General features: G+C 43.1%; 1 protein-coding gene across 1 annotated transcript in view; it reads left to right on the forward strand.

Moving 5' to 3' along the window:
* The window catches only part of LOC309831483 (uncharacterized protein), a gene marked incomplete at its 3' end in the record, with an annotated part of 142077 nt that overhangs the window by 79623 nt on the left and 34780 nt on the right, over positions 1 to 27674 (forward strand). Inside the window, 10 exon segments of the mRNA XM_082668701.1 lie at positions 493 to 631; positions 8865 to 8919; positions 8923 to 9015; positions 10855 to 10950; positions 11990 to 12145; positions 16514 to 16687; positions 16691 to 16743; positions 17670 to 17808; positions 19315 to 19364; positions 19366 to 19430. Of these exon segments, the coding sequence (XP_082524827.1) occupies positions 493 to 631; positions 8865 to 8919; positions 8923 to 9015; positions 10855 to 10950; positions 11990 to 12145; positions 16514 to 16687; positions 16691 to 16743; positions 17670 to 17808; positions 19315 to 19364; positions 19366 to 19430 (1020 nt within the window).

A 27674-nucleotide genomic window follows, 5' to 3' on the forward strand; every position in this document is an offset into this window, starting at 1 on the left:
CATATTTTTGCTTGCCTTGGATGGTCCTGAGTCTTCTTTAATCTATGAGCCATTGACAGGATGAGCCAGTGACAGGGCTGATTTGAATGGCATGGCTATGAGAAATGAGTGCTGGTTTATAGTAATTTCAAGCCCCTAATAGACTTACTGAGGCCTATACTTTCCCATTCCTTGTAATTTCTCTTTTTCAATCTATTTAGAGTCTGTAGCCTTATAAACACTGAAACTTTCTTTCAACAGTATGTTCTTATTCTGCTGAAAAGCAAAGCAAGTTATTACATTCCTGAGGGAGGAAGGAAGGAAGGAAAGATAAATCAGACCTTGGGTTCTAGAACATAAGGCTTTGCTGATCTTGCAAAACATATAATTAGTATACTCACAAACAAAGAGAAGTCAATTTAGGTAAAAAGTTAGCTTTGGAGGTGAAATGGTTCACAGGGTAGCTAGGGTAGCCTGTGTTTCACAGTGAGTAAAATGTCGTCCATCTTCTAGGGTCTGAGCTTCAAGAGCTGCAGAAAATGATTGACAGCCTCCAGAGACCCCAAGACCCCACTGTGGTGTCCCAGGTCCTCCTCCTTCAAAGGGAGGTTATGTTTCTGCAGTTTGATGCTGCAGTGAGGTACCTCATCCGGTAAGGGCTGGAGTGCTAATCCTGTCCAATAAATTCTGTGGGGCAGGTGTTTCTGAGTGATCATGGAGGGAGGCCACTCTTGGCACTATTAGATAATGAGCTTTAAATAGTCGGGGGCACAACCTGATCCAGAACACTGCCGCTACCAAACACGTTCGGCTGCGGAGGCTGTCCAGGTGAACTGTGTTTTTGTTGGATAATAATATTCTTGATTTTATTAAATGTGATTTCAATATAGTTAGTTTGCATAACAGGCTGTTTTATTGGGAATCATATTTTTTATACTTCTGAAGGTGATTTTTCGTAAGAGTTTTATTTTTCAGCCCTTAATTACCTTTCAAAAACACAGAATTTTTCACTGCACATCTGAAACCAATGGAAATCACCACCTGAGTTAAATTTATAAATAAGTTAATTTACCTCTGGCCTTGTAGGTATTAAATACTCTGTATTCAAAAAGAATGTTTATTTGGTTAATTAATCATGACTGATGAAAAAATTAGCTTGGATTAAGAGTCACAATGTTTCCTGTATAAATAATAAGCTGTGTATGGGAAGGGAAGAGGTCAGGCCTGAGGGTCTCTGCTTATTCTTAAATTGTCAAAATTAATTAACTTCATTTGATAAATTCCCAGTGTGAGTATTTAGTCAATGAGGGGGACCTGGGAGGGCAGTGCTTTTATCTGTGGATTATAATCACTTCCCACCATTAGCATGAGTGTCCATAGAGAATAGAAATGTGGGGCTTGTACTGAACCATATTTTCTCTTTCTGCTCTGCTTTTTCTTACTCTGAGCATCATGGGACTCTGCATTTAGAATGCAAATTCAGCAGGACAAAAAATCAGGCTAATTTGTTTTCTTTTGATTGACAAACAGCTTTGGGAGCTGTAGCTTTGTCAAGCACGTAGGATATAAAGGTTTTGACTAATTGTCATGATGGCCATTCATTAGCCCTCTGGGCTCTGAAATCTCAAGTCCGAATTTGCAAGGAATTTACATAGGATGAAGAAATAGGACTATACCCCAGAAGTTCTTGGATTCCAGCTCCATGTAGTTCAGCTTGCTCCGGTTCTCCCAGGGGAGCCCCTCTGCTTCCCCCAGGAACTGCTTTATGGGGCTTTCTCTGCCCAGGTGCTCTCAGTCTGCAGGAATGGAGGGCACTGTGTCCTATGACTGGTTTCAGTATATTCAGTATATTTTTCAGAGGACCTCAGAAGGAACCAGGAGTCCTTCATTCATAGCATTTCCTCCAGCCTTTTTTCTTCAGAGGTCTTTGGGGTGTGTCTGTGTTTGGAATCACACAGCCAGTGAGTAGCAGACCAGAATTAGAACCTATGTGCATTTGACTCCAAAGCCTGAGAGCTAGGATGGATGCCAGACAGCAGCAGGATTGATGGAAAGGGAGACTCCAAGGAGAAGGCAAGAGGCAGGAGGAAAGGAGAAGCTGAAAGATAAATGTCTTTCCGCTTGAGGATTTTACTTAGTGCTGAACCTGCAAGCAAGGAGAAGTCCTTAGATAACCAAAAGAGACAGGAAGCTTGGAGAAGTTCCCTCGCCCTTCCCAGAGCTCACCAACTGAGTAAATATGACTGTTTACCCCAGGGAACTTTTTGCTTATGTAAACTGAAGACTTCTCCTGAGTTTGAAAAGAAGGAACTGTTACTGGAATGAGAACAGCATACTTCCATAGACCAGGGGAGGAGAAGAAGCATGTAGCTCAAGGACAACAGGACAGTGGCCCCGTAGAGTCCCCTCATATCTGGCCTCTGCTTCTCTGTGGCATAGACCAGCTCAGATTGCAAGAAAGTTTAATGTTTCTAGGCACAAAAGTTTCACTCTGCTCCTGTCGACCTGTCCTCTGCCAAGGACCTGATAGAAATTGGTGCTGTCCTCTGATGGCATCAGAATCACATTGCCCAGGGCCTGTCATTCACCTCTGGGCATGTCCACCAACCTATAAGAGTTATTTATTAGCCAGAGCAAGAAATGCCTGAGGATTGAGTTTATCTTTAATTTCAGGTGAATTAATCATTTGCGCCAAAGGTAAATGCTTCAGTAGTACAATTGGTTCTAATCAATCTCATCTGTTTAAGTTAGAGATCAGCAAACTACTGCCATAGGCCCCTGCCTGATTTTGTAAGACCTGTGGGCTAAGGATGTTTGGGTTTTTATTTCTTTTTTTAATTAATTTATTTTATTTTTGCTGTATTGGGTCTTCGTTTCTGTGCGCTGGCTTTCTCTAGTTGTGGCAAGCGGGGGCCAGTCTTCATCGCGGTGCGCGGACCTCTCACTATCGCGGCCTCTCTTGTTGCGGAGCACAGCCTCCAGACGCGCAGGCTCAGTAGTTGTGGCTCACGGGCCTAGTTGCTCCGCGGCATGTGGGATCCTCCCAGACCAGGGCTCGAACCCGTGTCCCCTGCATTAGCAGGCAGACTCTCAACCACTGCGCCACCAGGGAAGCCCTAAGGATGGTTTTTATGTGTTTAAATGGTTGAGGGAAAAACTCAAGAGTAGTATTTTGTGACACATGAAAATTATGTGGAATTCAAGTTTCTGTGTCCAGAAATGAAGGTTTTTTTGGAACACAGCCAGGCGTATTCATTTATAGATAGTCTCTGACTGCTTTCACACTAGAACCACAGAGTTGAATAGTTGCAACAGAGATTATATGATTCACAAAGCTGAAAATATTTACTATCTGACCCTTTAAGAAAGAGTTTGCCACTCCCTCCCTGATTTAAAGGATTGAATTCGTTTGAAATTCAAGAATGGAGGGAAACCAGAAAAAAAAAAAAAGTCCCTCAAAGGAATTCTATAGGACAGAATAAAACATATGGCATGCAGAGTGCCCCTGATCTGAGTGTATTATTGATGTTCAGAGTGAATACGGTAAAAAGGAGGAATTTAAGGAAATAAACCAAAGGTACCTTAACTTTCTGCGATAAGCCTGATTTAAGAGTTCATCAAGCAGTCTCTCAAGAAGCAACACCAATTTCTTAGTCCTCGAATTTGTGTTGGTTTTCTCTTCATTTTTCAGTTTATCTTTATGCTCACCTAGTTTGAGGGTCTCTGAACACACACATATTAAAGTGTGCTTCAGGGTTATCTGGGGATGTCTGGGCGACACAGAGAAGGCCCCATGTGCTCCTGGTCTCCAGCGCCTGAGAAGTGAAGAGCCACAACTTTTGCCTGGCCTCCTCCGGCCACTTTGCAGGCGTTTTTTGGGTTTCATTTTCTTTTTCATATCCTTGCATCCAGGAAAAACCCTAGCATGTGTCCCATGAATTCCCTGCTCCCTGTGGCTACAGCCAGCTTGCCTGGGATCGCATTATGGCTGACTGTGTCACACACAACATGACTGGTATTCTAGGAAACCCTTGACCACTTATTGACAGTAAGGCGGCTGGAGTGTGGCAAAACAGTTTGGAGAACGTGATACATCTATCCTTGTATTTTAGTGGACTGCTGGGGAGACATGACTTTATTAGGGGCTAGCAGTTGGCAGGTGTAGCACTGGCACAAGCAACAAGCTGACCTTTCATTCCTGTGAGTTTCCCTGTATCTTGAGTGCTGCTGGCAAGCTGCACTGGTCAGACCTACCCCAACAGAAGGCTCAGGCCAGGTTTACCAACTGAGGGTCTGAATGAGTTGTCACAGTGAGCTGTTTTCAGTATTTCTAAAGACATGATGAAAAAGACACGTTTGCCCAAAAGTTTTGCAGGTAAAGAAAATGTCACATTTCTTTCTTTTTTTAACTGGAATCATAAGAATGAATGAGATAAGGAGGAGAGGGAACTTGCTTTGGTTGAGTTCCCGCCATGTGCCAACTCTGTGGAATAGCAATCATATCACCATCTTTACAGATGAAGAAATAGAGAGAGAAGTTGCATAACTTGCCCCAGGGTCACAAGCTTGTTGTAGCAGACCTTACATTCACAGGGTTTTTCTGACTCCAGTGCCCTGTTCTTTCCTTTATATCATGTTTCTTCATCTCTTCCTACAGCTCAGATCTTAGGCTAGGTGTTTGTGTGGCTTTGAGTTAAAAACAGGAGAATGCTTAATTTGGTAGAAAAATCTTTCAAAATATGGGGTACATGGAGAGGAAGGAAATAAAAGAGGATATAGTGCTAAAAATGTTAAGTATCATTCTGAGACCCCTTTCTATACATAGCATTACATTGTACAGCTCCCTAATAAGTAGTACTATTGATAAAGGAGAGATGGGACCTATCAAGGACAGTGATCTAGACTGAAGAATTAGGAACGTGAGGAAAAGGTTAACCAATGATTTGACCAACGGTGGTGCCTAGAATCCGACTCTCGTCTCTCTAGAGAGTGTATCATGTGCTATGGTTCTCTAGCTTAGAGTAGCAGTCATATTTACATCTGAACTGTATTGATATTTTTAATAGTCTCCAAGCATCTATAAATTAATAGACCTAGTACGTGTTTGGGGCTCTAAAAGTCTGCCAAAAATTGTGGTTGTTTGTGGCACTTAGTAGTTAAAAGTTCTGCACAAACTTACCAAGATAAGAGAGCAAGTCAATGTTCTATGTTCTCTTATGTGAAAATCAGTCTGGTGCAGCCACAAGAGGAGACACAGGAGAGACTCAGGAAAACAAAATCATTATACTCAGTTCCTAGAAACATCCATCATGCCATGTCATACAGGGCCACAGGTCGGGAGCAAGGAGAGTGCTTAGGCCATGACCTGGAAAGGCAAGGCAGGGCAGAGGAACAGTTTAAGATCGGCTACTTTGAATAATTCCAGCGGGCTTTGGGCTGTAGGAGAGGTCTCTAGTTGCCTGTTAACTAGCCCTGGGATGATTAAAGGAGAGAAACATTGCCTCCTGGGTTGCAAGGGTCAGAGGATGTATGGCTCAGATTGGTTAGTTTGCATATCAAAGGCATGCTGGGCCCTTAGCTATCTCTAAGAATTAGCTATGCAGGGAAGGGCAGTCTCTCCCCAGCCAGCAAGGGTTTTTAAAGATGTTAAAACATCTTTTAAGATATAAGCAATACAGTCAACAGTAAGGTACGAACAAAGCTGGACCCAGAGGCTGAGAGAGAGAAAATAATTTTGTGTATTGGTGGGAGAAAAGCATAGGAATGACATGGAAGGAGTCAACCAGGAAGAGGTTTGTGGGATATTGGGCTTCTGTGCTCTTGATTTAGGCTGAAAATAAATGTTTCCATTAGAATACTCAGCTTTTTGGTACTGTTGGCTAAAGAAAAATGCACAGCCTAAAAGTTGCAAATGTTTTATTCCGGGAACCTTACTGAGGACTATAGCCCGGGAGGCAGTCTCTCAGATAGCTCTGAGGATCTGCTCTGAAGAGGTAAGGGAGGAGCCAGGATATAGAGGAGTTTTTACAGCAAAACAGCAAAAAGAGCAAAAAACCCATGTGGTTGAACATCAAAGGACTACTGCTAATCACAAAAAACAGACATCACAAGTTAATGATTTTAGTGATTTTCTACATATGGGAAGATGCAAGAGTCTGGACTCATTAAAATTATTTCTTAGATATGCATCTTACCTATCTAGGGCCAGTATCCTGTTTTTCTCTATCCTGAATTCCCCTCAGGGTGCACCGTTGGGGGGCAGCTGTATTGGCTGATGACTTGGTGGCAGGCAACATTCTTTGTTTAGTGGAATGGCAGGCGACATTTTTTTGTCTGCAGTACCATTATTTTAAGAAGATATATACAACCTATAAGGGAGGTATATATATAGAAAGTGCCTTGGGAGTTTAGAGGAAGGTCAGAAGTGGCTGGCTAATGAGCTCTGCCTCACTGGGCCCTACTGGGCTAGAAGGTCAGATCCATGGGGGACCCATCTTTGTATCTCAGACAGTTCCTGACACAGTACCCAGTACATAGTAGATGCTTGATACATCACTGTCACATGGGTGTTGAATGAATCATGGGCCTCTTGGCAGGGCTCATTGAGAATCATGAGAAAGCATGTGAATGATATGAGAAACAGGAGAAAATGTTTATATATCCATTGAGCAACTCCAAGCGCCATCCTTGAGCTATCAGGATAAGTCAAAGTTTTTATTCAGTGTCTCAGTATATAACTGTATGCAACTATCTTTTGTTAATTCTCACAAAAACGTGAAAAGGGTGGTATGATTTTTGCACTAGTACAGTGGTTTGATATGCAAATAATAGAGTTACCTTTATCTGTCTTTGAACTTAAGTTCATAAGCCCCTACTTCTGCTGGCAAAAAGATTAAACTTTTCAATTCCATGTCATTCAGCCACATTTACAGTTTAAAGTGGTCAGTTTGAGATATAAAATCAATTAATTCAAGATTATCCCCTTTTACCTTTGTTTTAATTGCCTCCTCTTTACCCTGTTGGTGAGGGAGGGATTCCGCCCTAAGGTTATGGGGATGGCCAAACACATGACACTAAATACTGGACAGATGGGATCAACAGCAGTTTACTCATCACATGTACTCACAGCTGAGGGGAAAAGAACATAGCATGCCATGCAGGGCCACAGAGGATTTGTACTTGTGACCAGAGTGAACAACTAGGGGCTTGAGAGGCAGGCTTTGTAGTATCAAGAGGATATAGTGCTTCCTGGCTCCCATAGGAGGATGTGATTGGTTCATTTGAATAATTTTGTGGTCTGACAGGGAACTGAAACCACTACTTCGGGATAAGCAGGGATTGTACTTGGTCCTTTTGATAAGGAAGTTTGTTTGACTAGGGGACCTTACCCGTGGGAGCAGAGTAGGCAGGGGAACTTATAGTTAGGTCATTCAAAGCCCTCCCAATATTACCAGATGTCAAGGCAGCACTAATACTGGACCTTACCTTAAGCCTTACACCACACCCTTCTCCTCCTTTATCCTTCTCAGAGGTGATCTAAATTCCTGGGGGTGCTTATAAATCATCCCAGCAGTTGAAGAGGAGTGGCTACCTCACCCATCTCTGTCCAATCCCAGATCTCTTCTGATTGGTCTGCTGCTCAGCACCCCACTTGGACACCCCCTTGTGGGGTCTTAGGCACTCCTCAGGTCTTTCCACAACACTTGACTATCTGCTCATCTCTGGGAGCCTGCCTCATTTCCATCAGTGCTAACATCTCCCTCAGTCATTGCTAATCTCCTTTTTCTTTGTTTTTTTTTTTTTTTGCAGTACGCGGGCCTCTCACTGCTGTGGCCTCTCCCGTTGCGGAGCACAGTCTCCGACGCGCAGGCTCAGCGGCCATGGCTCACAGGCCTAGCTGCTCCGCGGCATGTGGGATCTTCCTGGACCGGGGCACGAACCCGTGTCCCCTGCATCGGCAGGCGGACTCTCAACCACTGCGCCACCAGGGAAGCCCACTAATCTCCTTTTTGATATCTGCTTTATGCATGACTTGGCAAAGCCCATGGAGGATTTAGGCAAAAGATCCCTTCTGTCCTGGGGATCTTTTGGATCCCCCCGAAACTGATCCTGTTTCATCATCTTTTCTTGGGCATCCACAGGATCTAAGCTCTAGAGACAGTCTTTCCTTGCTCGCTAAACTCATTTCCTTTGGGGCAAGAAAATGATTGTATTATCAAGCATACTTCCTTCTCTGTGACTTATGGTATAAATTCCATGCTCTAGTCTTCAGGATTTTTGGTTCTTGATATGCAAAGCCAAGTTTTGTTCAAAACAAAACAAGAAGCTTTCTCTCTCAAACCCCAGGCTCTTATTATTTAACTTAAAATTTGGTTTTACATATCAGGAATTGCTGTCTCAGCTACTGGTCTTAAAATAAATTCAACAACTGATGTCTTTGTTCTAGAGCTACAGCTGAGCTGTCCAGTACAGTAGCCACATGTGGCTATTTTAATTTAAAAGTTTAAATTAATATTGATTTTGGTGATATAAGACTTAAAATTCAGTTCCTCAGTCATGGTAGCCACATTTCAAGTGCTCAACAGCTCTATGTGGCTAGTGGCTACCATATTGGACAGTCAAATATGGAACATTTCCGCCCTGCAGAAAGTTCTGCAGCTAGACCGTGCTAGTCTAGAGGATAGCTACCTTTCCCTTGAGGGCTGTGAACTGTGAGAGTGAAGGGCAGTGTGTAAAGAAAAGGGAGTGAGGGATGATGTTGCTGAGGAAGAAACCTGTTGATATCTCAAATTGTTATCTTGCTCCAGTAACCTTGAAGAGAGTTTTGAGCTTTAGAAACTTGAGTAACTGCTGTTAATGAGATTCCCTTCCTGTTTTAGTAGAAGAACATTTTTGGCAGCTGGAAATGCTCCTGCCTACCAGTCTGTCACAGATGACATGTAGCATGGGTTGCCGCCACTGAGCAACTCTCTCGTGAAGAGCATGTTTGCTTCCCAGCTCAGCTTGCCACAGCTGCTGGATCCACAGAGCCTCCAGGTGTGTTGAGAGCTATTTATATACCAATCAAACGTGCATTGTGCTGGAATGCCCTTTAGCCTTCACTCACGTGGTAGAGTGGGCTAGGCCCCCATGGCCCGCTGTTATTCCCAGTCAGGTGCTCTCCCTCTAAACCGCTCAACAGGCTAATTGGCACAACAGCTTATCTGCTCACAGCTGGTAGCAAAACCAACACCTGATCTCTTCCATGTAATAAATAATAATGATAGCAATTATGATAACGTAAATTAGGTCAGCAGCTGAGTTGTGAACAGCCCGGTAACAACATGCGTTATCGAATGTAATCCTGGCAACTATTATTGCTCCTAGGCACTAACTATATTACCCACCTGCTACAACTAAAGAGTTTGAGGTTCTAGAAGGCCAGAGATCAGACTGCTGCATAGTCATGGCAACACTAGGTCACAAACTGTATTAGTTATCTATGGCTTCAGAGCAAATTACCCCCAAATTTAGCAGATTGACACAATAAACATTAATTATCTCATATAGTTTCTGAGGCTCAGGAGTCTGGGAGCAGCTTAGCTGGGTAGTTCTTGTTCAGGATCTCTCATGAGGCTGTGGTCAAGGTGCTGCACCTCTTAATGGGAAGAGAATCAAAGAATTTGTGGACCGGGACTTCCCTGGCAGTCCACTGATTAAGACTTCGCCTTCCAATGCAGGGAGCATGGGTTTGATCCCTGGTCAGGGAGCCAAGATCCCACATGCCTCGTGGCCAAACAAACAAAACATAAAACAGAAGCAATATTATAACAAATTCAATAAAGACTTAGAAATGGTCCACATTAAAAAAAATCTTTTTAAAAAAAAAGAATTTGTGGACGTATTTTTTTTTTTTTTGGCCTCACAGTGAGAACTTAGTTCCCCAGCCAGAGATCGAACCCGTGCTCCCTGCGGTGGAAGCTCAAAGTCTTAACCACTGGACCCCCAGGGAAGTCCCTGTGGGCATATCTTTAAAACCACCTCACAAGCCCAGATCTTTTGACTCCAAAACCTCCAACTTAATGTTTTATGTTACAAAGCTAAGCCAAGCAATGCCAGCATCAACCCCAGGTAAGTCTCACATTTCTACCTTCCATAGCTACAAGACAGCGACTCTTGGCCCAAGCCTTGACCCTCATCTAGACCCGAAGACAGGGTTGGACCGTGACCGTTGCGCCTGCTCCTGCTGCCTTTGAGTGTTACCTGGGGTTAGGTGGATGCAGGTGTCCTGATTCCCTGCTACCTGAATCAACTCCAACTCTGGGAATTGTCTGAAGCCAGTACCGAGTCTGGAAGTGTAGAATGGGGTCAGGTGGACAGGCCCACTATATCCAGGACTGCATGTCATGCCCCAGGGAGTAGGGGATGCCTTGGCTGTTGGACAGTGATGTGGAGAAGACAGAGGCCCATGTGTAACGTTGTGGCATTGGTTTTGAGTTGATGCCTAGAACTGGAGCACGATGGAGATAAAGGACAAATATTTAAGGTTTGTAATATTGAAAAAATTTGAGTAAGTTTACTTTTTTGATTATAAATATGTACTATTGGTTTTATACTATTCTGGGACTTCGAAATACTGGTGTTGACTATTTACACTGAAATCTTAAGTACCCTCAGTGTTTAGTCACTTTCTGAAAAATCAGTTTAAAAAATAAGATTATTACTCTCTCCTGCGCATCATCCGGGACTATCCATCAAGAACTATTTCTACATAATAGAGAAATCATCCCACAGCGTTCTGGTGTGCAGACACAGACATCTCGTTCATATACAAATGTCTATTTCTTATGGACATTATTATGCAGCATTATTATATTTATTATTTGGTTCTTTTAGGCATTTGTGCTGTTCCCTTGGAGAGCATTTCTGGAAGATGGAGGACCATTTCCAGTTACAAGTAGCAGCCCAGATACCCTAGAATATAAGATGCAGGTAGGATAGGTCTTCCCACTTGTCACAGAGAGAGCCGAATGCAGACTGCAAAGCAGGTGTCATTGGGTCCGTAGGTCTGATCCTTCATACTCTAGTCAGCGGTGAATAAGTTATGAGATAAGCAAGGTGTTTGGTTATGAAACTGTAAACCCAGTGCTGCAAGGTGAGTCATGTTTTCTTATGACACAAGAAAATCGTGGTTTCAGCTGGCATCAGACTTGAAACAGCTGAAATACTCATGGCTAATAATGATCTGAGGGAGTGGTCATCCATTTCTGATCACTCTTGGGAACTCTTAGAGTAACTCCCAGGCTGGCAGTTCGGAGACGTGTGACTACTGACCAACCTACAGTAGTAGGAAGAGAACTCTTTAAGCAGGACTCAAAGGGAGAATTTCTTTCAATTATATGTTTCCCCCTGATTATTTAAGCAAGTATTATTGTGTTTTCATTTTTTTAAATAGAAAATATTTAAAAAGTATTATTAACAACATTAAAGTCAATGGCACATTTGCTTCAAAATAATATGGAGGTGGGGAGTGATGAAGATGGGGCAGGACTGGCCATAGGTTGGTGGTTCTTAGGGCCGGGTGATGGGAGCTATTCTGTTTGCTTTTGTATGTGCTCAAAAGTTTCCATAAGTGAAAAGATTTTTTTTTTAAAGTGAAATAGTAAGAATGGCTTAAAAAAAAATTAATCATAGTCCCCCACTAGGGGACGGTCACAGTTCATTTTGGTTTTTTTCCAGTATTTTCCCTGTGCATACATGTATCACACTATACATACACCACATACGGACACCACCATAAGGTTTAGGAAACTTGGACTTCCACACAGAGCCGAAAGTCTGATATGTTCAAGGGGGACTTTGAGCTAGATATGTTGCTCTGATTTTTATGGATTTTTTTTTTAATAGTTGAGAGCATGGGGCTTGTAAACACAACTACTCCTAATTTTCTCCCTCAAAACCACGTGTAAAGGATACATAGAAGTGTTCAAAACGGATGTTTTGGTTTCATTTTGTTCCTTTTTGTTTTTAGCTATGCCTCTGTAGGCTGAGTGACCGTGACCTCAAGGTGGCTCATGGAGAGCTGACGGACAAGCAGCTGCTAATGGAAGATGTTCTTCTGAGTAACTATCATATGATCATGGAGCATCCCCCAGGATGGCAGGCCACACTGGACAAAAATACACAGGTATTCTTGGTGAACGGTCTACGTACTTGACCAGTGCTGCATTGTACTGAAGGACCTTTCTATCTGGGAGATGGACTAGATAGCTTCATCCATCCCATAGCCTCTCCCAGGGTCCCGGGACTGTGTTTATGCCGCACAGGAGCAGCAGTGAAGCAGGGGTAGCCCGTGAGAGCCCCTCCAAAGTATGTTCTTTCACAGCAAGTCCCATGATCAGTGGTATATCTGTTTCTTTTAATTTTAAAACTAGAACAAACTTCATGGGGGGCGGTCCGTTGAAACCAATTTGAACTCCAACTGGCTGCTTTTCCTTGTGAGTCTCACACATTTCGGGCTGGACTTGGCAGGGTATGACAGAGGCCCCAGGTGAACATCTTCAGCCTGGCTCCTGTCTGCATCACTCCGCTAGCCCATGGACTCCTAAGCAAGCACTCCCTTCTCCGGACTTGCCTCCCTGAAGCTCTAACGTACCAAGAGCCAGTAGTCCTCCTAGTATCATAACTTGAAACAATTCTGCATGATTCTGGAACTAGACAGAGACTTGTCTGGACGTGGGGTAAGCTAGCCAGTGCCCCCGTTTAAAGAGTCCCCTTTTCAGAGCCAAAGTCTCTGCACCAGCCATTTCCATTTCCTTACCTTCCATCCACTCCTAAGAAACTGTGATCTGTCTTCTTCCTCATCTCATCAAGACTGCTCTCACTGAGAGCACCGTGGTCCTTGTCACTAAATCTCCTGGATACTTTTCAATCCCCTTCCAACCTGAATCCTTAGCCGCATTTGACACAGTGTGTCCTTCTTGAAGCCTCTCTGCCCTTAGCTTCTAAAGCACAACTCTCTCCAGTTTTCCTCTGACATCGTGGGCCATGCCTTCTCAGACTTCTGTGTCAAGTGCCCTCCCTCTGCCAATCCTGAAAATGTTGCTTTTTGGGTTCTGTCCCACTTCCACCACTGCCTGGGCTGCATTTTGACTTAAATGACTCTAGCCACTTTTGTCTTTGTGGGCCCATTTCTCCATTAAAAAACATGAAGAGTTATAGTTTACAACTGTGTTAATATAAAGAAAAATATATTAATATCATAAATTATAGCATTTTATTCAACCTAAATATTCTTTTTCTTTCTGATTTTAAAAGAAATTAAAACATTTTGTGGGCCCTAAGCACTGTGCCTTCTGTGTCTAATCAATAAGTTGGCCCTGAACACTATTAATAGATCATTATTAATTAATAATGTCTATGATTGAGATCTGTTCAGAGGCTTTATTAACTATTAATTTCTTTAATTCTCACAATAATCCTATGAGGTAGGTACTTTCATTATTCTCATTTTACAGGTAAGAATACCAAAACTCAAAAAGGTTAAATGATATGCCTAAAAGTCACTTGCCGAGAGAGAAAAGAAACGCAGGTTCCAACCTAACAGTCAGGCCCCGGAGCTCCCTCATACTCTTATCCATGATATTGCTCCACTCCTCGCCCTCTCCATGGGCAAACCCAGCTAATTTTATAACTTGGATGGCTTTATGCGATGATTCCAAAATTTATATGTCTAGTCCAAATCTCAATCCTATCAGATTCATATGTTCAACTGCCTTGTTCCACCTCAGAGATACCGTGTCCCAAACTGAGCTCATTTTACTGCCCCTAAAGGTGCTCCTCCTTCCTTATTCCCTGTCAGTTAACCACCACCTGCCCAGTTACCCAGGCAAAAAAAATCTGGACACCCATCTTTGATTTCTGTCTATCATACCCCACAATCAGACACCAAGTTCTACTATCCTATTATTTTAATATCTTTCAAGTTTTCTCCATCCTCCCTCAGCACTCCCCTCCACCAGTCCAAATCACTGTCATCTCCTAATGCTGGGCCAAGATCATAACCTCCAAAGGACTCCCTGTATTCCCTTTGCCTCCTTCACGTCCACTCACCAGGATAGTATTTTAAAATGCAAACCCGATTATGTCACTTCCCTCCTATAACTCTTCAATGACTTCCAACTGCCCTGAGAATAGAGGCTGGGTGCCTTAACCAGATCTTCACAACCTGAATCATGCCAATATCTCTACCCTCAACTCCTTTTATTTTGTCAGATGCACCATGCTCTCTCCTCAGTACCTTCATGCAAACTGGCCCCTCTGGTGGAAAACTTCCCTGTCCTCCCACTCTCTGCTTCATCATCTGATTAACTCCTACTTATCCTTCAGATTTCAACTTCCAAACCACTCTTTCAGAAGCTTTATCTGATCTCCCACCTTTGAGCCAATACCCCTCTGTGCCAGTTAGGGTGCACCTGCTAGAAGTAACTAGTCATGACTTAAATTAGAAAGTGTATTAATCCTTCCAAACAGGTCGAGAAGGAGGCAGTTCATGTTGGTGCAGGCACCCAGCTCTGCCATCCTGGGTATGTCAGCAAAATGTCTCCCTCATCCTTGTAAGATGAAGACAGGAGCAAAAAAGCTTTCTCCTTAAGGGGCTTTGTCTTTTTATCAAGGAGGGAAATCTTTTTCAGAAGACTTCCAGTAGATTTTTCTTGTGTCTCACTGGCTAAAACTGAGTCACAAGTCCATTTCAGGCCAACTAGTGGAAAATGAAGTATGCTAGATGTGCCAACTAAATTCCACAGCGGGATTCAATGCCTCACCCAGAGGGAGCATTTGCAAAGCTGGATATAGACCAAGTAGTGCCAAGACCAAGAAGCCTGCCAAAGGGCCCTTTGGTCCTTCTGTTTACTCTCTTTTGGCCCTGTTTCTGATGGATTACCATCTTTCCCTGACAATTCTGCCCTCCCCTGCCTCGTTCTTTATCCTGTTTCCTGTTCCTTCTCCCATCCTGTAAAACACTTAGGAAGAGAAGACTTCTCTTAACAGGAATATATTAACAAGGTAAGTTTGCTTTTAAACTATTATTTATTTTAATTGGTTTTATTTTATGATTGGTTCCATTTAAGAGTATTTCAATATTCATAGACAATAGGCAGCCCTGGAATTTATACTGCCTGTGACTTAGGACTCTAGGTTTCCTGTCCCAGCTATGCCACCAGTTCTATGACCTCTTAGACTTCAGTCTCTAAGACTCCCAAGTGAAGGTGATGGATTAGCTCAGGACCTTTAGAATGGTCCCAGGAGCCCTGGGTTCCTCAGAGGCACCTTGGGGCTTTTTGAGTGGAGGGGCCCAACTACATGGCCTGTAGGCAGCCCCCTCCTTGTCACCACGCTTGGCCTTGGTCTGTTGGATATCTTGGGTCACTGAGTAAGATTTCATTTGCTGAAAGACTTCTGAGGATAAAATAAATTTGGAAACGCATGAATTAGCTGATTGTTGAGGAGGTAGGCTACTAGGTGGAAGGGTTGCCAGCTGTTGGCGGGAGTTCACTCTCCCCTTGGTCTTGCTTGTAGTTCTTCCCCTAACCACCTCTCTTTCTGGAGGCCCCACCCCCATCCTACCCTCCCCATATGTTAATAGCACTGATCTTGGGTCCAGTTACATCATGTGGTGGTTCTTCCTGTTCCTGACCAGGAAACTTGAGTGTCCAAGGTATTGTTACCTGAATGTCCTCTGCGTCCCTTCCTGTCATAACATCATGGTCCAGGTGTGCAAAGGAAAGCTCCTTTTCCTATAACTGAGACACTGTCTTCAGGCTGAGGGTGGGATACAGGTTCCCCTTCTGTCTGTCACTTTCTGGGTAGCCCTGGCCCTCACATCGCTGGTGCAGGAGAGCAGGGACCTGAAAACCTTATTCCCTCCACGTCCTCCTGGGCTCACAGCAGCCCCTCAACAAACACTTATTTAATGAAAGCACCAAAGAATGAATGAACAAATCATAATTTTAAAGTGAAATTTCCTATTGAATAATAAATTCAAATCAAGAGACATGTTCTCTGCCTAACTTTTAAAGGATGGGAGGAGGAATAGGAGATAAGATAAACTTAAGTTTCCATTTCCTTACCCATAAAATGGGTAAAATTCCCAATTTAAAGTTATAATATAGCTCTACCACGATGGGTTGTTAAATCTTGAGTGTGTGGAAGAGCTCTTTCCAAAATGCAGAGGCTAAATATGAAAGGCTCAATTTTTCAACGGCAGATAAAATGTTGGCACCCAAGTAAAAGAGTTTTAAAGTGAGTGGTTCACAGCTCAAGCAGAAACTTGAAATGGAGACATTTCTCTCCTTTCTATATACTGTCTATTCAGGAAGGACGCTTACACTCTCTAAGCTCTACATGTGCTGCTGGCCTGTAAACCATTCCTCCTGGGGAGAAAAGTCATTCTCCAAAGACTTCATTCTGCATGAGCTGAATGAATGTAAAAGGTCATCCTGTAGGGGTCTATGACTAATAAAAAAAAAAAAAAGAATTTCTGTAATGCTTTCAGCCAGATTTGTCCAGAGTACAAGGATTCAGAAGTCGGTTCCAAAGCAGCCCAAAGACCTCCAGACTGCTGGGGGGCCCATGTGATGCAGTGATGTCCCTTGCTTTGCTGAGATCATTTCTGGTGCTCTGGAAGCAACTGGAAGCGCTAAAGGAGCACTGGGGCCGACTCAAGCTGTGAGGCCGGGACATCAATTCTCCCTCTCTCCACAAACAGTTCTCGGAGCTCTATGGGTGAGTGTGCTCAGGGGGAAATTCATGTGAAGGAGTGGAACCTGGGATCTGGCAGATGACTGCCCTTGCTCTGAGGGTGACGTTTGGTCCATGAATTTGGCATGCCTAGCCCCACTGATCACAGAGGAAGCTGGGCAGTGTGTCTCTGTGAACAGTGCTTTACGGGAAAAGCTGAGTTCTATTGACTGCAGGGACAGCCCTGGGTTCCACTGAGCAACACTGTATATCATTTTCCCAGAGTTCTGTCCCTGGGAACTGATGCTTCTGAAGTGTCCCTTCAGTGCTAACTCTAAGCTTTTTAGCTCATAGGATCCCAGCGAGAATTGAGTGGGGAGTGCTGCTGCCGTGACCTCCTCTCCGCTCTCTGCCCCATTAGACCCAAGTCTAATGAGTCTCTGAGAGCCTCAGGCATCACAGCCAAGGGTACAATATGGTGCAGCATGAGGTGTTCAGTATGCAGAGTGCTGGGTTGTTTTCTCAACTTCAAGCCCTGGCTGGGGTGACTTAGCTGGTGGGAAAGGCATGTGGTTTCTGCCATGTGTCTGTAACCAAACAAGCATTCACTAAGCACCCAACCACCACCCCAGGGCCTTAATGAGGGTATTAGGGCTCACTTTGGTGGCCTAGTCCAACTTGTCTATCTTATGAGTTATGACAGTCAGCTTTCCTGGTAAACAGGGAGTGAGGAGACTTGTCAATATTTTGAAGAATGAAGACTGAAATTAAATGTGCCCAATGGGAAAAGGCCTCACGATTTAATATTGACTAAGGGAGTGGTAACTGTGGTGGATTTAGATGTCGATGTAAGTGTCTGTGATGACTTGGGAGGTTTATGCATGATGACAGGAAACAGAACATGAATGAAAAGAATTGTCAGAGAATCTGAAAGAGAAAAAATGTTAATTTCTGTCTCTCTTCTTTAATAGAACTCACATTCTCTACCCTAGCATGAAAGCTATAGCTAGGCGGATCGGGAAAGAAGATGAATTTGAAGGATTTATAATAAGTAGTAAGTCTACTCTTCCCCCTAAAGGAGCTTCAGAAATTGAAATAAAAACTCAGCAGGTATGCAGGAGCTATTTTTTTTTCTTTTTCTTTTCTTTTTTAATAGATCTTTATTGGAGTATAATTGCTTCACAATACTGTGTTAGTTTCTGTTGTACAACAAAGTGAATCAGCCATATGCATACATATATCCCCATATCCCCTCCCTCTTGAGCCTCCCTCCCACCCTCTCTATCCCACCCCTCTAGGTGGTCGCAAAGCACCGAGCTGATCTCCCTGTGCTATGCGGCTGCTTCCCACTAGCTATCTATTTTACATTTGGTAGTGTATATATGTCTATGCCACTCTCACTTCACCCCAGCTTCCCCCTCCCCCCGCACCCCGTGTCCTCAAGTCCATTGCAGGAGTTATCTTGAACTTGACTTGAAAATTTGCTTTATGACATTAGCATGTAAAACTACAGATATACCCAAGTGGTGTTTTTGCTAAGAAGATAAGTGTTTATTGAGGGTTTGTAAATTGCTGAACAGACTCTGAGGAAACTCAGTATGTAAAGGTATGTGGGGCTTTGATTAAGCAAATAACTACCCTTTAACATCTCAGTTCTGTAAGTCTAGGTTTTCATATTTTTATTTTCCTCAAATTAAAAAAAAAAAGACAATAGAAAACATAACCACTAGCATCTTAAACATAAAATCCTGCACACAGTTATCTCCCCTGCAACACGCACACTCATGGAAGTGGAATATTTAAAATAGCTCCTGTGATTGTTTTTCCGAGAATAAGACAACACAATTTCTGTACTAGTCTATTTGGTGTGTGTTGATGGTCTATGTGGAGGGGTTGTTTTCCCAAGTGTTTGTTCCTCTTGGTCCTGGGATGCGGGCTCTGCCTGGCTGTGCTTATTGTAACAGGGAACAAAGACTCTAGCTGGTTGGGTGTAAGTGCAGAGGTGCATGTCCACTGAGCATCCAGGAGAACTCAGCACTCGCCCCCACCCCCACCCCCTGCCCACACACACACCCCAGTCCCAAGCCCGTTGCTTACCCTTCTGAACTCTGCTTCCTCTCTAGCACCTGGGTCCTCTGACAGGGAGAAACGTGGGCTTTGCAAGCATAATGGGTAGAGTAAGAGCTCAGGGGTATTGGAACATAGTTTTTTCTTGATCATGTATGGAGTTTTAAATCTTCCCGTGAAATCCTCCTTGGTATCTAAATTGAGTTTCAGACCTAAGCGCTTCTTATAATAACAGCTCATGAAATTCCTGGCCACATTTAGAGACTCCAAAACACAAGAGGTCGCTTCGGACATTGAGCACTTTGCAATTGAGCAGAACCTGGTAAAAAGGGATATATTTTATCAATCAAGATGTGGGCCAGGAAGAAAAGATGTCTGTCTCCAAAAAGGTGCATCTACCCCACTTGGGAACCCAAAAAAGGAACCGTTTCTTCTTCCCCAGGAGAGAGTAACAAAAGGACTGGACCCAGCCCAAGGCCCTTATGCAAGAATTTAGGAGCCTAGAGTATAAGCCAATAGTGGAGAGTGGCTCTCAAACTCTTACGCTAGCTTCAGAAACTTCTGGAAAATCTTGAAATTCATATGATCCAGGAGGTATTAAGTTAACAGAGAGATAACACTAGTTGTATCAGAAAAGTCCAAGGAGCAGCATACTCTCCCTATAGGTAAAGTATGTTTATTTTATTACTTTATAAAATAACATTTTTATTTTTTTTCCTAATTATGAAAGCAATCCATGTGTCCATATTCATGGAAAAACAAAAACAAAAACACTACAACGCCCAGAAAATAGTATAAAAATTACTTTTTAACACCTTGGCCCAAGAAATAAGTACTTAAAAAAAGTTTTTTTTATTGAAGTATAGTTGATTTACAAGGTTGTATTAGTTTCTGGTGATTCAGTTATATATTCTTTATCAGATTCTTTTCTGTTGTAGTTTATTATAAGATATTGACTATAGTTCCCTGTGCTCAGAGAGAAGTACTTTTACCGTTTTGATATATATTCTTGACTTAAAGGGCTTTTAAGTAGAAAACATTTGTAAACTTCAGTCTCTGCTGATTAACTCATAGCTGATATAAAGTTGAAATGGGGGAAACACATAAAGCTTTTTCTTATATATAAGCGTATATAAATATATATCTTAGAAATACATATATTTGGGATAGGAAGACAATCAAAATTGTTTCATTTGAGGTCTAAAGTCAGGGTGACTTAATGGGCAAGTGACTAGTACACTCCCACAGGACTCTCACAGGGGCACTTGGGGTTTAATGCTTTGTAGGTTCCATCTTGTACTCTTCATTTTCACTTAGAATTTGTATTTTGTAAGTGGCATCCAGTGAGTCAATGGAGGATGCACCAAAGGCTTGTAGCCTGGGCTCACACACACTCCTGCTGCCTCCCCACCTTGCCAGGAGGAGTTCTCAGCTGCCTGCTCCTCTGCCCTCTGGCACCCCAGGCACCACTAACTTCCCCCTCACCATCTGCATCCAGCAATGGCTGCCACTCCCCACCCAGTGGGGGCCTGAGCACGGCGAGGGCATGTGTGGGGCATGTGTACCTGACAGTATTTCAGGGACCCCAGACTGGCAGCACCAGGCTATGTTTGATGGGTGACTCACTGGGTGTGAGCTTGTTGCCCATCCCTGGGAACCTAGAATATCCCAGGGCAGAGGTTGCAATACCCTTGGAGTTGCCCATCCGCGGTAGATAGGAGCAATGGGCCTGAAGGAAGAGGAGACGCCCACCTCAACTTCTTCGCCCCTGGCTCGGCATGAAGCCTCAGTCCAGTAGCTAGTAGACCAGGTGCATTCATGCACCAGTCACAGGGTGGGGCCCCTGGTACCCCTGCGCGCATCCCCATGCCAAGGAGCCAACATTAAAAACAAAAACACTGTGACAGGTCAAGAGAGAGACTGAAGAAGAAAGAAGAACATTTTATATTTTATAATGTTGGTACTTACATTTTATAAGTACCTTTAATGGCACTTTTTTCCTGCTTTTTGAACAAGGCCTGCGTTTTTATTTTTCATGGGGCACCATAGATTATGTGGCCGGTCCTTTCTGAACTACAGTGTCTACTCCTAACTCCTACTAATTCTGTAGGAAAATCCACAACCTTTGAGCTAAGGGGAGTTGTTTGACTAACAAAATAAATAATGGTTTCCTTTTGAGACAAGGTTCACAGACATTGTAATGTTAATTAATAACCTTTGTGGGCATCTAAGACACTGTGGTTTTATCAGTGCTTCGAGCAACTGAATTCTGTAAGCAGGACTTTGGGAAAAGGCTTTGCAGTGAGAGAGCAAGCCCCCACCAAATGGGCATCTCTGACTGTCACCAGAGAGTGGAGTGTGGTTGAGCTCTGATTACAGAACATTTAACAAGACACAAAGCGACTGTTGTTTGTGCTGTGTTTGCTGCATCCAGGCGGTTCCCTTCTGAGTCCTTGGAGAAAATCCACAAGCACAGGGCAGGTGCAACCATCTGCACGTTTCAGGGCTGTGATGCTTCTGAGACTTCCGGGTGGGGGCCCGGGGGGGAAGTGTCTTTGCTTGGCAGCTGTGCTATGTGTTGCCTTGTGCAGGGTGCTTGTCAGCTGTGCTTGGAAAGGGCCTTCAGTAAGGGGCTGGTGGGAGTCAGGCAAAGGGGAGGGGTAGAGTTATTTTTAATGGTGGTAAGGTTGATATTACCAAACCTTACCAAAACCTAGAGTATACTGGCCAATTCTAAAGTCTTGTTCAGAGTCTGTACTCTTAAGATTTTTAAAATAAATGCCAGTAATGAGGGTGTTTTGTTATTGTTGGGTTTTGTTTTTGAATCATGGTTCAGCATGATTCGGTGGAGAGGCCTAGGTCTTCTCCTGTGCTGAGTTCCCCTAGTACAAGTGATGGAGTCCCCACTGTGTGCTAGGGGTGCTTTTATATTCTTCGTCTTAGTCTTCCTGAGACCTCTGTGGGCTGGGTATGTGGAAGAGGGTGATAAAACCTGGAACTCGCACTCACCTACTGTTCATCTCAGCAGCAAGAAGCAGCCATAGTGGATTGGGCTTCCAACAGGGGCTGCTTCTTCATGCAGAGATCACCATTTGTGGTCAAGGTTAGCTTGGGGCTAGGGGTTTCTCCAGAGGGAGTTGGGAATGGAGAGTCTTGAGAACAGGGGACATCACAGGCTCGAATATTTCTCCCCTATTTCCTTCCCTCCTCCCCACCTTGTCTTGGAGCTTAATCTTTTTATATAGCTTCTGAATGAGCTTCCAGTTTGTCAGTGAACATCTGAAAATGTGGCAGCCACACCTGGTCTGATGCTAGTTCTTGGTAGCTTGTGCTCCCCTGAGAGTGATCAAAAGCAGCCCCAGATATCCTCACGGCTTGCTTAACAGAGAGATGGGCACCACTGATTCAAAAAGGCTCTGTCATTCCCCATCTTTGACATTTTGGCATTGAAGTAATTTTTAATTGATCTTCTAAATTTCTCTGAGAAGTTTATAAGGCCAGCAGCCTCCAAAGTGGAGGCATATATCCCAGGGGTGTGGGAAGAAAATACTAGAACTTCTAAATAGATTATGTCTGTATGTAAGAAGCCCATGTTTCGCGCTACACTAAGGCGTCCTGAAGTGACCACGGGGAGGCAATGCACAAGAGAATAATAAGAAAGAGTAGAGTTGACGGTACTAATCCTAGTACATGCTTATCTTTAGCCACATTATGGGGTTAAAAAAGATAACCTAATCACATCTAAGAAGTCAGACAAAACTTTTTTTTAAGTCAAAGAAACTATTGGGAATGTGGATTGAGATTCATTCTTATTGTTGATGAATCTCACCCTATGTACATCATGCTTTGCAATATTAGCCATCGATAGTACTGGAGGTAGTTATGAATACATAAACAGACATATGTTAAAGGTGAGTGAACAAAAATGCTTTTCTTGAAGGAAGCACAATCAAAACATTTGGGAGAACATGGGCTAAGTCAGCATTTCCCCAGAAGTGTGCCCTGGAATACTAACTCCTCAGCATGTTAATGCAGTAGTTCTCCCAACCCCCCTTCACTAACAGACTCATGGATTACCTGAAGCTTTCCATTCCTTTGGTAGCACAAGCCAGCAAAGTACTCACTAATCACAGCCTTTGGGTTGCATATGTTTACCTAGCATCATTGATCATTGTTTGCTCCAAACCTGTTTGTGCCAGTTTTACTTGTCATTGTGTTTGAGTAATTTAATTATTATGTAAACCAATGAAATAGGAGTACAAAAAGAAAGATCTGTTCTCTAAAAACTAAGTTGAAATAGATAAACTGTGGTACATCCAGTCAACGGAATATTACTGAACGCTAAAAAGAAATGAGCTATAAAATCATGAAAAGACATGAAGGAAGCTTAAATGTATATTACTAAGTGAAAGAAGCCAACCTGAAAAGGCTACATATTGTATGATTCCAACTATGTGACATTCAAAAAAAGACAAAACCATGGAGACAGTAAAAAGATCAGTGGTTGCCAGCAGTTGAGAGAGGAGAGAACAATGAATAACAGAGCACGGAGGATTTTTAGGGCAATGAAACTATTCTGTATGATACTACAGTAGTGGATACATGCCACTATACATTTGTCCAACCCATAGTTTCACAAGAGTGAACTGTAATGTACACTGTGGACTTTGGATGATAGTGATGTGTCAATGTATGTTCATCAGTTGTAGCAGATGTACCACACTGGTGCGGGATGTTGATAGCCGGGGAGGCTGTATGTTTTGGGTGAGGGTGCAGGGGATTTATGGGAACTCCCTGAATTGTCTGTTCAATTATTCTGTGAACCTAAAACTTCTTTTAAAAAAACAAAAGATGATGCTTTTGGATTGTTTCATGGTCTTTAAGATTTCTCTCCATAAAGAGAAACACGCCGAAAACACACACACACTAGAAATTGTAGACCACACACTATGTATTATGATTTATAGAGGAAAGATGGTACAGAACTCCAGTGAGTGGGTACATACAAAGAAAAAGCCTAGGCTCTATGTTAGAAGATTGGCAAATGTTTATATTTGTGTTTGTTTGGGTCTTTTTTGTGGTACGCGGGCCTCTCACTGTTGTGGCCTCTCCCGTTGCGGAGCACAGGCTCCGGACACGCAGGCTCAGCGGCCATGGCTCACGGGCCCAGCCGCTCCGCGGCACGTGGGATCTTCCGGGACCGGGGCACGAACCCATGTCCCCTGCATCGGCAGGCAGACTCCCAACCACTGCGCCACCAGGGAAGCCCTATTTGTGTATTTTTAATTTAAATAAAATGTTTAAGATAGTGCATGTCATTTTTTAAGCATTCTCTGGTTTAACAGACTTCTTATGATTGACGAACCAACTCTTAGTCTTGATTGCATTGGACAGGAGGATTTCTACTGTGTTTTGCAGGGGTTAGGGAAGAAGGGTTTTATTTGCTTTTTAAAAATAATTTTCGGAAACTGGGAGTAAATAATGTTAGAAAGGTTCCTTTACTCCAGACTTTCTCAGAGCCTTTACTATCCTACTGTGTGTTGAATCTCCAGAGAGAGAGAGTATGAAATGTTCTTTGAATTTATTTGACCACAGAACCCTTTTATTCCCTTGGGAATATCTTTCATCACCTCAAAGAACTAGTGTTCTGGGAAGCAGTTTGAGAAACACAGGAGTACAAAATTCATACATATGCTTGAAGCAATAAGGTTTTCAACCTACCAGTTGCCCCCAGCCACCCAGCTGATCAAGAGAACAACGTGATTGGCAGTTGTGTGCCTTCAAATTTCAACTCTGCCTTGGCTTAGGATGCAGGGGCCCCTCAGGTGCAGAGCGTTGGTGGTTGTGTTAGAGAAGTGAAGTGCTGCCAAACCAGGTGCCCTTCAGAAGGAGGGGGCTGTGTGGGTGTGGGGTGTTCAGAGAGGAGGAGAGGGGAAGTCGTTTGGCCACCAGGAAGTCAAAGTTTCCTTCAGTCAAATGACCTAGGAACAGAGTGAGAGGGAAGAAAAAACCGCAGTTGTACCCCCAGTGTGCTATCTCCCTCCCATCTCCATGCATTGTCTTAAAGAAGCCATGCACACACACACCTAAAATGGGACACATTTGGAAACCACCAACACCACCTGGCCAGGAACTGTTTCTCTGGGATGAATTCTTCTCATCCTGACTTCGCCTGACTCCTGCCTACAGATGCAGGTGCATGTCTGCACTTGAACTCAGGAGGAGGAAGCATGAGGGAAGAATTCCCAACACTTCAGTAAAATATTACCCCCTTAGCTGAACCCATAGCTAAACCCCAAACCAGCTCTGTGGGCATTTGCCAGGTGAAGATCCCCAAACTAGAAGTGTGTGGCCCCTGGCAAGGATTATCTGTGAGCCAGAGACCTGCCAGGAGAGTACCCTGGAAAAAGTATCCAGTTTCTTATCTGAGCATTTCTGAAACATACATGAGCTCTGTCTTGTCAAAGTTTAGACTTATGGAAGTCTTAAACATCTTAGAAGTATGAACTTCTAGGCACAACATTAACTCTTGGATTTTCTACTTCAACTATGTTAGGACAGTGGTGATATGTCTATTCACCTTTATTATCCTAAAGAAAAAGCAAAATCAGATTTATTTGTTTATGATGGAAAGTAGCCAATTGTAGAAGAAATGTTGAGTTCCATTTTGAAAAACAGGACCCCTGATAAATAATAAGTGCAAATACCAGAGGCTCCTGCTCTGTCATATCCACATTTCGGGGAGGATTTTGCTGGACGCTTGTTCTTGTGTGCACTGAGTCTCCCGTCTGAAAATGAAAGTATGAGTAGGAAATCTCATCTAAAATTAGAAACACGTGGGGGCAGGGAGAGGCCCTGTGGGTACACTTGCTGGTGGCCAACCCCACCCCCAACAGAAAAGGGAGTGGGGCGGGGCTTGGCTTCCACCTCTGAAGCCCTACGGCTCTGTCAGTTTCAGGACTCCCCCGGAGTGGGAAGAGGAGAGAAATAGGTGAGTGAGGTTAAGAGGTGCAAGCTTCCAATTACAAAGTAAGTGAGTCATGGGGACAAAATGTACAGCAGAGGGAATATAGTTAATAATATTGTAATAACTTTGGTGACAGATGGTAACTAGATTTATGGTGGTGATCATTTTGTAATGTATAGAAATATTGAATCACTATGTTGTGCACCTGCAACTAACACAATGTAGTAGGTCAATTATACCTCAATTAAAAAAAAAAAAAAAGACTCTCCTGGGGCCATGGGCGAGGAAGTAGGCCTCACACAAAATGATTAGGTACACAAGTACTTTTGCTCTCCCATATGGAAGTTAAAGAGTGTTGACATACTTCATTGTTCCAGCACTGTCATATTATTTTTAAATTTGATTTTATTTTTTAACAGATAATGCATTTACCTGGTTCAAAACTCAAAATGACATAAAACATATATATTTAGCAGGCTTGTTGCCACCATTGACCCCCTTCTGCCACCCCTATGTAATCATCTTTTTCAGTTTTTAATATATCCTTTTCAGTGCTTTTTATATATATACTATTTCATTCTTTTATTCAATGCCTATTTCCTAAGCACCTGCTATTTTCTAGGCTATATATTTTAAGCACTGTTTTGGGCATACAGTAGTCCTCCCTCTTCTGTAGGGAGTATGTTGCAACACCCCTAGTGGATGCCTAAAACCAGGGATAGTACCAAACCCTATATATATAGATATAGATATAGATATATATGATTTATATAGTATACTGTGTTTTTTTCCTATACATGCATACCGACGATAAAGTTTAATTTATAAGTTAGGCACAGTGAGAGATGAACAATAACTAATAATAAAATCGAACACTTATAACAATATATTATAAAAAAGTTACGTGAATGTGATCTCTCTCGAAATATTGTACTGTACTCACCCTTCTTCTTGGGTTGGTGTGAGACGATAAAATGCCTACGTGATGAGAGGACGTGAGGCGAATGACGTTGGCATTGTGATTTAGCACTGGGCTTCTGTTGATCTTCTAACGACAGGTCAGAAAGACGATCGTCTGCTTCAGGTGACCCTGGATCATCGGGCCATTATGACGTCCATGGTTGGATGTCAGGAGACTATGTTAGTGGTTGGGGATCCCGGGTGGGGCGGGATGGAGCAGGATGGCCCAAGATTTCATCGTGCTACTCAAAATGGTGCTCAATTTAAAACTTACGAATTGTTTATTTCTGCAAGTTTCCATTTAATATTTGCAGACTGCAGTTGACCACAGGTAACTAAAACTGCAGAAAGCAAAACCACGAATAAGGGAAGACTACTGTACATCCTAACTGTCATGGAGCAAAAATCCTTACTCTCATGGAATTTATCATCTAGAAGGGGGTAGACAGACAATAATCAATGAACATAAGAAATAAGAAAATAATGGAGTGAGGAGGATGGTGGTGTGAAGGTTCAAAGGGGCACATTGTAATTTTAAATAGGGTAGTCAGGATAGACTTCACTGAGAAAGTGACGTTTTGAGCAGAGTTGAAGAAGGTGAGGGAGTTAGCTGTGTGGGTATCTGGGGGAAGAGCATTCCAGACAGAAAGACAGCCCATACAAAGGCCCGAAGCAGAGCATGCCTGTCATATTCATGGAACAGCAAAGACCCAAGTGTGGCTGGAGTGGAGAGAGTGAGGAAGAGTAGTAGGAGATGAAGTCAGAGAGGAAGCATGAAAGGACAACAGACTGTGCAGGAGCTTGCAAGGACTTCAGTGTTTACTCTGAATGTGATGGGGAGCCTGTCCCAGATTTTGAGTGGCATGATCTGACTTACATTTGAATAGAATCTCTCTGGCTGCTATGTTGGGAACAAAGGGTGGAAGAAGGGAGAGGCTGGTTTTGAGGCTATTGCAGTAATCCAGGCAAGAGGAGATGGTGA

This window comes from Grampus griseus (genome assembly GCF_964374135.1).
Source record: "Grampus griseus genome assembly, chromosome: 13".
NCBI classification, from domain to species: domain Eukaryota; kingdom Metazoa; phylum Chordata; class Mammalia; order Artiodactyla; family Delphinidae; genus Grampus; species Grampus griseus.